This window comes from Gracilinanus agilis, chromosome 6 (genome assembly GCF_016433145.1).
Source record: "Gracilinanus agilis isolate LMUSP501 chromosome 6, AgileGrace, whole genome shotgun sequence".
Lineage (NCBI taxonomy): Eukaryota > Metazoa > Chordata > Mammalia > Didelphimorphia > Didelphidae > Gracilinanus > Gracilinanus agilis.
Window position 1 is genome coordinate 41,626,457 of NC_058135.1, and position 13,032 is coordinate 41,639,488.

General features: G+C 34.6%; 1 protein-coding gene across 1 annotated transcript in view; it reads left to right on the forward strand.

The window, feature by feature from the left end:
• The window catches only part of HELQ (helicase, POLQ like), a 74,355-nt gene that overhangs the window by 51,857 nt on the left and 9,466 nt on the right, over positions 1 to 13,032 (forward strand). Inside the window, exons 13-14 of the mRNA XM_044680056.1 lie at positions 3,952 to 4,109; positions 7,403 to 7,501. Of these exons, the coding sequence (XP_044535991.1) occupies positions 3,952 to 4,109; positions 7,403 to 7,501 (257 nt within the window). The remainder of the gene's footprint in view (positions 1 to 3,951; positions 4,110 to 7,402; positions 7,502 to 13,032) is intronic.

Consider the following 13,032-nt stretch of genomic DNA (forward strand, 5'->3'; position numbering starts at 1 on the left):
TTATAGATTATTTTTATTATATTTTTATATTTATTGTATTATTATATTTATATAATATAGTGTCATTATATTATTAATAATCATTATTATTGATAATATAATGTGTGTAATATTGTATAAATATTGTATTTATGTATTTATTATATCTATTAATAGGCTATTCATTTTTAACTATTACAAATTATTAAAATTTTTTATTTTTATTTTGAATATTTTCCCCTAGTTACATATTTCATGTTCTTTCCCTCTCCTCTAAACTCCCCTACCCCCCCTTAGCCGATATACAATTCCACTGGGTTTTACATGTATCATTGATCAAGACCTAAAAATTGTTATTTTTAAAAGAAGTAGAACTTTAAAAAAATTGTTTTAAAGCTCATTGTGATTATTGTATGTTCTCAGATTAAAAGGTTAAATAATTTAGGTTTTGTATAGTTAGTAATTTATCTTGAAAAGAAAATAAAAATATATATTTTTAAATAAGGTAATGGTAATGAAAGCGTGTCAAGAATCTTGAGACTCTTATTATTGTATCTTACTAGAATACTGTGTTCCATTTCTTTTTATTTCTTTGAAAATCCTTTTAACGCTGGAATGATTTTCTGTTTACTAAGATTTCAGTTCCAAATGCCTTTTTGGTTTGTTGGTGTTTTTTTTTTATTTTATTAAATGAAAATATTTCCATTTAACAAGCACTTATTCTCTCCACTTCTTGCTCTCCTAAATGTAAAGGGCAGGAGGGTGGGTGTGGAGGCAGGTGGAGTGAGGGAAGGAGGAAGAAAAACCCTCATAACAAACATATATAGTAAAAGAAAATTCCTTCATTAGCCTTGTCCAAATATGTATATCTTGTTCTGGATTTTGAGTCCATTCCCTCATCCATCTACCTACATGGGTAATATGCATAATCTTTGGTACTCTGGCATCATAGTTTTTCTTTACATTGATCAGAGAATCTAAAGTCTTTTGAAGTTGTTTTTCATTCTTTTGCTGCTGTTCCTGCTTTGAAACTATTTTAATAGTTTTTATGGTGCATTATTATATTCATGTACATAATTTGTTTATCCACTCCCCAATAGATGGGTAGTTTCTTACTTTTGAGCTCCTTGCTACTACAAAAAGAACTTACATAAATATTTTTTGTTTGTATGGTTTTTTTCTTTCTCTCTCTTTGGCCCTTTTAAGTCTAGACCTAGTAGTGGAATAGGCTGGGAAAAAGAAGATGCATAGTTTAGTGACTTTAGTGTTCCAAATTACTTGTTAGAAGTTCTGGACCAATTTATACGTCCTCCAAGAATGTGTGAATATGCCTATTTTTCAGCAGCTCTGCTATTGTCCTTAATTGTCCTTAATTGTCATTTTTACTAATCTAATAGGTGTGAGATAGCAACTTAATGTTCCTTTAATTTGCATTTCTCTTTTTATTAGTGATTTGGTGCATTTGTTTATATGGTTAGTGATACCTTGAATTTCTTCCTTAAAAAACTGCCTGTTGACCATTCATCTATTGGGGAATGGCTCTTTTTCATAGAAAAAAATTTTATTTTAACATTTTATTTTTTTTCCAAATTACATGTAAAAACGGTTTTTAGCATTTGTTTTAAAATTTTTTGAGTTCCAAATTCCCTCCTTTCCTTCCTTTCCTCCCCTCCCTCCTCCCTGAGCCAGTAAACAATTTGATATAAATTATACATATGCTGTCATACAAAACTTTTATAATTGTCATTCATCATGAAGAAGACATAGATCAACTTTTTTAAAACCCCACAAAGAAAATAAAGTGAAAATAGTATGCTTCAGGTACGGTAGGTACACAATGGATAGAGCAACAGGCGGACCTGAGGTCAGATGTGGCCCCAGACACCTCCTGTAGCTCTGTGCCCCCCCCCCCCCAGGCAAGGACACAGCCCTGTGGCATGTAGACCCGGGTCCTGCTTGACAGGGATCTTAGGAGATGTTGCTCCTACCATAACAGCATGCAGAATTTTTTCTTTTTGTTTCTCATTTTACTGTGTCCAATTAAAAAAGTAAGTTGTAAAAAAGTAATTGCTTCATTATGTTGAGTGGGAAATGAAAGTTCAGCAAGGGAAATGAACCTTTGCCAGGCCCCTTGTGTCGTAAGTGGCCGAGCCAGAACTCCAGCCAGAACCTTCTCTCCACAGGGAGCCTCAGAATTTGTGCCTCAGGTGTGCTCTGGCTTGCAAGCCTCCGAGCTCCTGTCCAAGTCTCCTTCTGGGGCTCTGGACCTTCTTTCCCAGCCAGAAAGACATCACCATGTAAATTAAAAAAAAAATAAGCAGTAATTTTTAAAAAATGTTAGTACCTACCATTTCTCTTCTCTACATACTATCTTCTTAATATTTTTTTAAAAATAAAAATTGAGTCAGTTGAAGATTATTTCTTCACAAAGAAATGTGATCACCCATGCTTTTCTCAATAATAAATTTTAACTACAAAATGGAATTAAAAATACCTGTGTGACTAAACCTAGTTCATTTTAATTAGATTGTATTTAGAAAAATAGAAAACATAATGAAAATGAGAAAAATAGTAGAAGTAAGTATTCCGTTTATAATCTTTAAGTAGCATTAGACATAGCCTCATTTTTTTTTAAAGTTTCAATTTAGCAAGCATTTATTAAGAGCCTAATATATGTCATGCCCTGTGCTAGGCATTGAGATTACAAAGACAAAAATAAAACCGTCCTTGCCTTCAAGCAACTTATATTCTTCTGAATGGAAAACAAGGTACGGGCCTATGCAAAGATATGGGGGTGAGACACGGAATGCCACAACTAGGGCAATTTGTGAAATTTAGAGTGACTGGGAGGTAGAGAGAATGATATTACTTTTGGAAAGGGAAGTTAGATTCAGATTGTGAGGAGCTTCAAAGCCATGTTCTGTGCTATGGTATCTTTTCTCTTAGGGCACTAGAGTCAGGGGAGGAACACACACCTGGGCTTAATGAGTATCACTTTGGTGGTTGTATGGAGGGTAAATGGGAAGAGTCTTAGGTACAGGTTCAGTAGTCAAGAGGTGATCATCATAATAGACCAAGCGAGAAATGATGAGGGCTCCGCCACTAGGGTGGTTCTTGGCTATACAAGTGGGGAGAGTGATAACAGCTAACATTTATTGAATATTTATTGTGTTGTCAGAGCTTTACGATTTATTATATCTTTTGTTCCTTCCAGCAGCCCTGGGAGGCATGGGTTAATAGTAGCTCCATTTCATAGATGAGAAAACTGAGGCAAGGAGAGATTAACTGATTTGCCCAGAGTTTATAGTATAGACTGAGATCAGATTTAACCTTAGTTCTTCTTGACACCAGGTCTAGCACTCTAATCATTGTGCCACCTAGCTTTAGGAAAGAATGTGTGATATTATAGAGGTGGAATCAATAAAACTTGGCAATTGGTTGGATATGGGGTTGAAGAGGAAAGATTCGAGGATGATTCAGAGTTTGTCCTAGTTGACTTAAAGGGGTGGGTTTTGGAAGGAAAATAAATTCTCTTTTGGACACATTGAGTTTGGGATGCCTATAGGACATTCAGGTCCAGTGGGTAGATGATGATGTAAGACAAGAGCTCAGATTTGTTTTAAAACATTCATTTTAAATCAATGTTCTGTAGAATTCCAGAGTTAGGGTTCTATGATATGCCTGAGGGCATTTCCTAGCACTCAGTCATCAAAGTGGTTCACTTCTGGCACCATGATATGAATTGGGAGTCAGGGATATAAAAGTCAACAATTACAAAATCTTCTGGAATTTGGAGTGGGGGAAGTCATTCTCATCAGCTTTTATAAAGCATTAAAAATTTTAGCTTGCTTAAGTGGACTGATTGCTCAGGTGAAATGATTATATATTTAAATATGCATAAAGCTAAAATTTGTTACATTTTTCTGTTGGGATTATGAAAAGTAAAAACATTTACAGTATATTTCTTTTTAGGAACTTTAGACTTGGCTTACTGTGGAATTCTTTACAAAGACTTAAAGAAAGGTCTTGAAGGACTTGTACTTGAAAGCTACCTTCATCTAATCTATCTAACAACTCCATATGATATGGTTTCTCAGTGTAGGCCAGATTGGATGCTATATCTCAGACAGGTAAGAATAATTTCAAAGAAATTTTATTATTTAAGCTACTTAGAAAACAAACATCTATTCTTCATAAATTATAAATGGTTCCTCTGTTTAGATTTAAAATATTGAATGTCATTTAAAACTTGGATCTTCTATATTCTAACTGCTGACAAATAAATGTCTTCAGTATATTTTATTTGAACATTAAGAAACTAATAGAAGACTCACGTCTCATGATTTAGAACTTATCAAAAGCAGAGTTATCTGAAGAGGATAAAATTTATAATCACTCCCTTAGATTAGATGAAGCCTGTAGGTCTCATAATGTAATTTAGCTTGCTCAGCCTCTCTCCTACCATATAACCCAGGCCCAGGCAATAAAACAGAATTTAGGAATGTGGAGATTAGCCAAGGTAAGGGTGCACTGAGGATGTGGCAAGGTGAATAAGACTTCCTCTCGGACTAGAGATTGGGCACCTGCAAACACTGCCATTCTTGGAAGTTCTTGGGAGGCCAGGAGAGCCTATCTGTGCTATAGGTATTCTGTACATTGTATTTGACTTGAATCTTATTCTTTTTTTTTCTTTTTTATGCCCTTACCTTCCTTCATAGAATAAATACTGTGTCTTGGTTCTAAGACAAAAGAGTGGTATGGGCTAGACAATGGGAGAGGATTAAAGTACTCCACCCAGGGTCACCCTACTAGGAATTACTTGAGTTCATATTTGAACCGAGGACCTCCTGCCTCTAGGTCTGGTTCTCAATCCACTGAGCTACCTACCTGCCCCTTGAACTTTAATCTTGAGCTATGAAACTTACGTCCTTTATGCAATTAAGAAAAGCCCTTATTTTCTGGGAACTAAATTCTTTCAGTCTTCCCACAGTTCAGACAGGCTCATATGAACCAGCCTAACTCAATGATAAAGTAAATTCAGGAATGTTATTTATTACTTGAGATTAAATATTTTCCTATACAAGTAACATTAAGACAGCTAAAGGTTTAATTTTCTATTTGTGACAAAATATAGTGATATAATATAGTTCAATGTGTCATGACAATTGACTGTTTTTGGAGTGACTATATACAAGTTGTGATTTTTAAAAATCAAATGTGTTGGAAGACAAAATTTCCTGGTTATAGCCTAGTAATCCCAGGAAGTCAGTTTTAGACATTGCAGTGCTTGAGTTTTTGTTATTTTTAAAAGAAGCACAAAAACATACATGCTCATTCTAATGGCCTGTTTTTGCTTCCTGTAATTCCTTGACCTCAGTAATGACACATGCAGTATCAATAATAAATTCATGTCTTCATCGTTGTGCATTTATTAAGCTAAAACCTATCCTAAATACTGGGAATACAATGAAAGGAAAAGGGAATAGTAGCTGGGTAGCTCAGTGGATTGAGAGTCAGGCCTAGACACAGGAGGTCCTGGGTTCAAATCTAGCCTCAGACACTTCCCAGCTGTGTGACCCTGGGCAAGTCACTTAACCCCCATTGCCTAGCCCTTACCACTCTTCTGCCTTGGAACCAATACACAGTATTGACTCCCAAGACGGAAGGTAAGGGTTTTTAAAAAAATAATTAAAAAATAAAAATTAAAAAAAACAATGAAAGGAGAAATAGCCCTTTCCCTCAAGGCATTTCACAGAGAAGCCTCATACTTGTCAACTGTGTACAGACAAGCTGTAGACAGTGTAAGGAGGAGATAGTCTCAGAGGGAAGACACTATCATTAAGAAGTACTGTACCAGCAAAGATTTCTTGCTAAAGGTGTGATTTTAGCTGAGTCACAAAGGAAGCCAGAAGGCAGAAGTAGGAAGGGAGAGAATTGTAGGGATAAGGCCGGCCAGTGAAAACACATGGTCTAGAGATGAAGAGTTTTGTAGAAGGAACTGCAAGGAGGACAACATTGCTAGATAGTGAAGGACTTTAAAAACCGTAACTGAGGATTTTATATTTGATCCTGAAAATCATAGGAAACTATAGGACAATCAATTTGATAACTTAATGAAGGAGGACCTGGAATGAGGAGAAGTTTGCAGCAGGTAGACCAGTGAGGAGGGGCTGCACCAGCATGAGTCAGCGTCAGAGGAGAGGTGGAATTGGGTAGAAATGTTGTGAAGGTGGAATCAGCAGGACTTTTCAGCTTGTTTCTGTGGTGTGAGAGAGTTGAGTTAGGAATGACACCTTGGTTGCAAGCCTAAGTGGCTGGGCAAATGGTGGTGGCCTTGACGGTAATAGTGAAGTCAGAATGGGAGAAGATTTTTATTTATATTTTTTGGAAATATAATGACTTTAATTTGGGACATGTTGAGTTTAAAATTTCTATAGAACAGTCCAATTTGAGTTGACCAGTAGATAGTTGGAAATGCAATATTAGTAATGTTATTTTATCTTTAAATAGTCCCACCAACTGGATTTGAGAGGACCAAATCTGCCTCAGATACTTCCTAGCTAAGTGACCCTGGGCAAATCACTTAACCCCAGTTGCCTAGCCCTTCCTACTGTTCTGTTTTAGAATTAATACTAAGAAGGTAAAGGTTTAAAACAAATAGTCTCACCAAAAAGTTTCATTATAATAATACAGAAAATATTGCTCTTGTGATGATTTAAAATTCTGAGAGATTAGCTCCTGGGTAAGAAAATCAATTTATTGCTTGGTCTAGCAGTAACCAGTAAATTAATTGGCTAGTGGTCATTCTCAGTGTTCAAAGACCAGGAAGTTCCCCTGCATAGATTCTTAAGTACCTTTTTGGAAGTCATCATTCAGCCATCCCCTAGGCATCTGTAATTGGTGAATAGCCAAGGAGGTAACCCGTCATAGTCTCAGGCCCTCCCTGTTTCCTTAAGTGATGGTGGACAATTACATGCCTGATGTCTGGGATTAGGCCTCATCTGGTTATGTGAGACATTCTCCATTTATCCCCATGGATATTCACAGAACAGGACTCTGTTCTGCTGCTAGCAGATACACCTGACCCAAGCTGGTTTTTATTTACCAGGCAAGATAAAACTCATCATCTCACCTTTCTTTGTATCACCCTATAATAGGAGAAACTCCAGGTGGAACTTTCCTTGAAATTCTGAGAGAAAAAGGAATTAGTACAGAAGTCAAGGGATGAATTTGAACCTCAATTCAAAACCCAGAAATAAAAATAATTCAGTATATTAGAAATAAATCCTCTCCTAAACAGAATTTATACTGTACCTTGTAGTTCTTTAATATGGTAGACATACTAAAAGAGATAATAATGAATTAATTTTGAGAAAAAAACTTCACTGTAATTTTCCCATTTATTCTCCTTTTTACAATATAGTTTAACCACCTCAGTTCAGCAGAACAAAAGGTAGCAGCAATTGTTGGAGTATCTGAAAGCTTTATCATAAAGAAAGCCTCAGGTCAAGCTATTAAAAAGGTAAGTTAATTTTAAAAGGAAGTTCTTTGAATTTGAGAACATTGTAGAATGGAAGGGATTGTAAAACCAAATCTTTTATATGAAACTTACTCATGTTTTTTTTTTTTAAGTATATAATAAAATCAATATGTAGCTTTTAGAACTATCCTACTAAACACAAATTTCTCCTGATCTTCCTTCTGTACTCTTCTCACTTGGAATGGGGTGGGGTAAGGTGCTATGTGTTATCATTGAGCCCCTCAATGGGGAAGGGAAAAAAAAAAAAAGCAAACCCTTACTATGAAAACCAATTCCCATTCTGGCCTTGTCAACAAAAAATATGTCTTGTTTTTCTTCTTGAATCTGTTCCAGAAAGTGTATTGCATGTTTTTTCATCAGTACTCTAGAACTGTAGTCAGTTATTACATTGGATAAGTTTTTCAAAGCTTTTTTCATTGTTATTCTTATTAGTTCTTCTTGTTCTACTCAGCATCATTTCATATAAATCTTTCCTAGTTTCTCTAAAGCTATCCTTTTCATCATTTCTTATAGCATATAATCCATAATTTGTACAGACATTCCCCATTTAATGGGCATTCCCTTAGCTTTTTGTGCTTTGCCACTACAAGAAGAGCCTGATATAATTATTTTTGAACATATTTTGGGAAAAGGCTTCTTACTTCTCTCTTTGACTTCTTTAAGTGTAGTTGTAGAAGTGATATCTCTCGGGCTAAGGATATGCATAGTTTAGTGGCTTTTGAGGCATAGTTCCAAATTACTTTCCAGAAAGGTTGTACTAATTCATAATCAAAACCAATAATCTATGAATATACTTGTTTTTCTACAATCCCTCCAACATTTGTCATTTTCCTTCATTGTTGTTTTTACCAATCTAATAGGAATAAGATAGAATCTGAGTGTTGCTTTAATTTGTATTTCTCTGATTGTTATTTGAAGCATTTGTTTAAATGGCTGTTGATAGCTCAGATTATTGCCTGTTCCTATCCTTTGACCTTTTATTGATTGAGGAATGACTTTTGTTCTTAAAGCTTTTAATAATTTCTTTATATATCTGCAATATGCAATCTTTATTTCTTTCCCAGTTACCTGTTTCCCTTCTTATTTTAACTGCATTGATTTTGTGGTGCAAAAGCTAAATAATTTTATATAATAAAATTGTCTAATCTTCTATAATCCTCTATACCTTGTTTGGTTATGAATTCTTTCCCTATCTGTGGTCATGAAAGGTTTTCCTTTCATTTATCATCTTATTTATTATGATGTAACTTTTGAATCTGTTATATATCCACTTGGAGCTTTTGGAGGGATCTGGTGTGAGGTATATAAATATACTCTATTTACTATATATGTGAGGAATATAAATGAGCTATATCTTACTTCTTCCAGTTTTCTCAGCAATTTTGGTGAATAATGAATCCTTAACACAGTAGCTAAGGCTTTAGGGTTTAATAAACCCTATGTTACTATATTCATTTGTTCCTAATGTGTATTTAATCCATCCCCATGATTGAGGTGTTTTCTTTTACCAAATAGTTTTGATCTTATACCAGTGATGGGCAAACTACAGCTGATGGGCCTGAAATGTTCTATCCAGCCAAGCAACATTATTCCTAATCTGACAAATACAATGAGTAGGATACAATACAGTGAAACTTCAAAAGAGATGCCTTAGAAACAGACTGACAGATGAGCATTTCCTTTCCTTTGGCCCCCTCTTTAAAAAGTTTGCCTATCACTGCCTTATACTATTTAGTCATCTTTCTAACTTTTTCCCCCAAGTATTTTCCTTGAGATTCCTGGCCTTTATTTCTTGTACATGTATTTCATTATTTTCTCTATGCCCATAAAATAATCTTTTGTTAGTTTGATTTGTATGGAACTTGAGTGAATTTTGGCAATTATTTTTTAAATAGTGGTTCAGTCTATACTGAGCAATTAATATTCTTCCAGTTATTTAGGTTTATATTTCCTTAAAGAGTGTTTTGTTCTGGGCTTCTAGGTGGATAGAGTGCTGGAGCCTGAAGTCAAATGTTATCTCAGACACCACTGTGTGACTTTGGAGCAGGTCACTTAATCTCTGCCTCAGTTTCCTTATCTGTAAAATGAAAATATTAATAGTCCCCGCCTCCCAGAGTTGTTATGAGAATCAAATGAGATAGTATTTGTAAAGCACTTAGCACAGTGCCTAGCAGATAGGTTATTCTAGTTGTTGTTGCTATTATTTTTATTCATTGTATTAATATAGTTTCCATAATGACCTACCATCTTGGTAGGTAGACTTACAAGTATTTTATACATTCAGAAATTATTTTAAATGAAATTTATCTCTTTCTGCTAGTATTTGTGGATAGTATACAGAAGTGCTGATGGTCTCTGTAGATTTATCTTATTTTTTGTAACTGCTGAAGTTTCTGTTATTTAGAGTTCTCTAAGTATATCATTGTATGACACGCAAAAGTGACAATTTTGCTCTTATTGCTATAGTTAGTATTTTTAATAATGGTAAAAATGGACATCCTTGCTTTAGTTTTGTTCTTATTGGAAAGACCTCTAGTTTATCTCCTTTACATAATACTAGCTCTTGGCTTTAGATATCTGCTATTTATCATATTAAGGAAATGTCTGTTTATTACTATATTTTCCAGCGTTTTTAATAGAAACAGTTATTGAATTTTGTCAAAAACCTTTTCTGGATCTATTGCTATAATTATATAAGTTTTTATTCATTATTAATATGGTTTATTATGTTTTATAATTTTCCTATTATTGAATAAACTTTGCATTCCTGGTTTAAATCTTATTGTCATAAATCTAATCTTTTTGATAAATTGCTGTAATCTCTTTCCCTAATGCTTTTGCAACAACATTCTTTAGAAAGAAAAACTGGGGCAGCTGGGTAGCTCAATGGATTGAGAGCCAGGCCTAGAGAGAGGAGGTCCTAGGTTCAAATCTGGCCTCAGACACTTCCCAGCTGTGTGACCCTGGGCAAGTCACTTGACCCCCAATGCCCACCCTTACCACTCTTCTGCCTTGGAGCCAATACACAGAAGTTAAGGGTTTAAAAAAAAAAGATAAAAAAAAAAGAAAGAAATACTGATGTATTTTGTGTCTTTGTGGATTAAGTATCAATTCCATGTTTGTATCATAGGATGGATTTTAAAAGATCCTTTCCCTTGTTATTTTTGCATCCAATTTATTTAATATTTGAATAATTTCTTTAATTAATTGATAGAATTTTGTTTAAAATCCATCTGGTCTCAGGTATTTTCTGCTAATCTGTTGATTTTATTTGTATTTATTCATTTATCAGTTTTTTGGCATAAAGACATGTAGAATGATTTCTCATTCTTTATTTCTCTGGGTGAACTTTTTTTCACTTCTAATACTATTAATTTTACTTTCTTTTAAAATATTTTTAAATGGTTTATTGTTTTTTATTCTTTCTAAAACAAACTGGTTCTTATATATTCAGTTTTTTCCTTTTGGTATTGAATATTTTGGCTGCACTTCAATATATTTGGTTTTCTTTGTGGTTCTACTTATTTTATTTTGTGAATTCGAAACAGTACCCTCATAGTACCAAAAGCATTGTTGTACCACTTCCTTCTGTCTTCAACTAGCTCCCAAAGTTTATCCATGGCTCATGTTGGTTGTTTTCATGACACTACCTGTCTATCCCATCCTCTTTCAATTCCTTCTCCTTTTGCCTTCAGCATTTCCCAACATAACGATATTTTGCAGAGTCCTGTCTTCTCATTATATGGCCAAAATATTTAATCTCCAGCTTCAGTATTTGACCTCCTTGCTGTGCAGGAGACCCTCAAAAGTCTTTTCCAGTACCACAGTTTGAAAGCATTGATTCTACAGTGCTCAACTTTCTTTATAATCCAACGGTCATAGCCATACATTGCTACTAGAAGAATCATAGCTTTGACTATCTGGACTTTTTGTAAGCAAAGTGATGAATCTACTGTTGCCATTCAGATTTGCCATAACTTTCTTTACAAGGAACAAGCATCTTTTAATTTCATGGCTGCAATCACCATCTGCAGTGATCTTTAAGATAAAAAATCTGATACTGCTTCCATTTCTGTTTCCCAGGAAAGTGATGGAACCAGTTGCCATATTAGTTTGTTTTTTTTTAATGTTAAGCTTCAAACCATCTTTTACATTCTTCTCTTTCACCATCATGAAGTAGCTTCTTAATTCTTCTTCACTTCCTGCCTAAGTGCTATCTTCTGCATATCTAAGATTGTTGATATTTCTCTTGGCAACCTTTATCCCAGTTTTTGATTTGTCTTGCTCCATGATTTGTTTTGCTCCACACAAAGGCATTCATGTAGTCAGTGAAATAGATGTAGATGTTTTTTTCTGTGATTTACTTGATTTCTCCATAATCCAGTGAATGTTGGCAATTCTTTAAGTTCCTCTGCCTCTTGGAAAACCAGTTTACATTTCTGGCAATTCTCGAATCACATATTGTTAAATTCTAGCTTGTAGAATCTTAATAATAACCTTATAGGCATGTGAAATGAGTACAGTTGTTTGGTAATTTGAACATACTTTGGCATTGCCCTTCCTTAGGATCGTGACATAAACTGATCTTTTCCAACCCAGTAGCCACTATTGAGTTTTCCAAATTTGCTGGCAAATTAACTCTTGTACTTTAGCAGCATCATTGTTTAGGTTTTTTTTCTCTATATATTTATTATTCTCCAGTAAAATCTTATTCTAAAGCCTCATCATAACATAGAAGTGATCCTGGGATCTTCTATGTCAATGAGGTACAAGCTTCAGAAGGTTCTACTAAGCAAGAAAAGTTTCAGATTTTGCCAAAAGTTGAACTTTCTGGCCATGGAAACCTTCTTTAGATAGAGCTGTTGCAGTGTTCATCAGTGAAGACAATATCCACACTAAAGAAAGTGCAAATCTTGAAAAAAAAAAAGTAGTTGTATATTGTTCAGCTGCTTCTTAACCTGCTTAGCCTAATTTCTTTTGTTTTTCTGCGTTTCCTTCCAATTTTTCATATTAATTTCTTTACAAAGCCTTATATTCCATTATATTAATATGGCATGATCCCTTAGCCCCATAGATTTCTTGGTTTCTCTGTAATGAGCAGAGACTGTAGCAGTTGAATATGGGAACCCAATAGTGCTAACATATTTCTGAGAATTGTGAAAACCATAGAACCAAAGGAAATCTCTACCTGAGTAGACTTTTAAAGATCTCTTGGCTTTACATTTTCCCTTCCCTTCCTCTCCCTTCCCAAGCAGGCTCCTACTAGCCCATAAAGACTCAAGTTGAGATCCTGCCTCACTCTTCTTCTGTTCACCTTGCTGGGTTTAAAGTTTCCTTATTGGCTAGCTAGCCTCTGTGATCCTTTCCTAGAAATGTGTCAATCATCAAAGGTCTTGACAGGTTTGAAAAGGATCATCACTAAATATTCACCAGCCAGAAGATGAGCTTTTTTGACTGCAGGAAATTGTGAAGACAGTCTATTTAAGGATGGAATTACAGCAAAACTATTGATA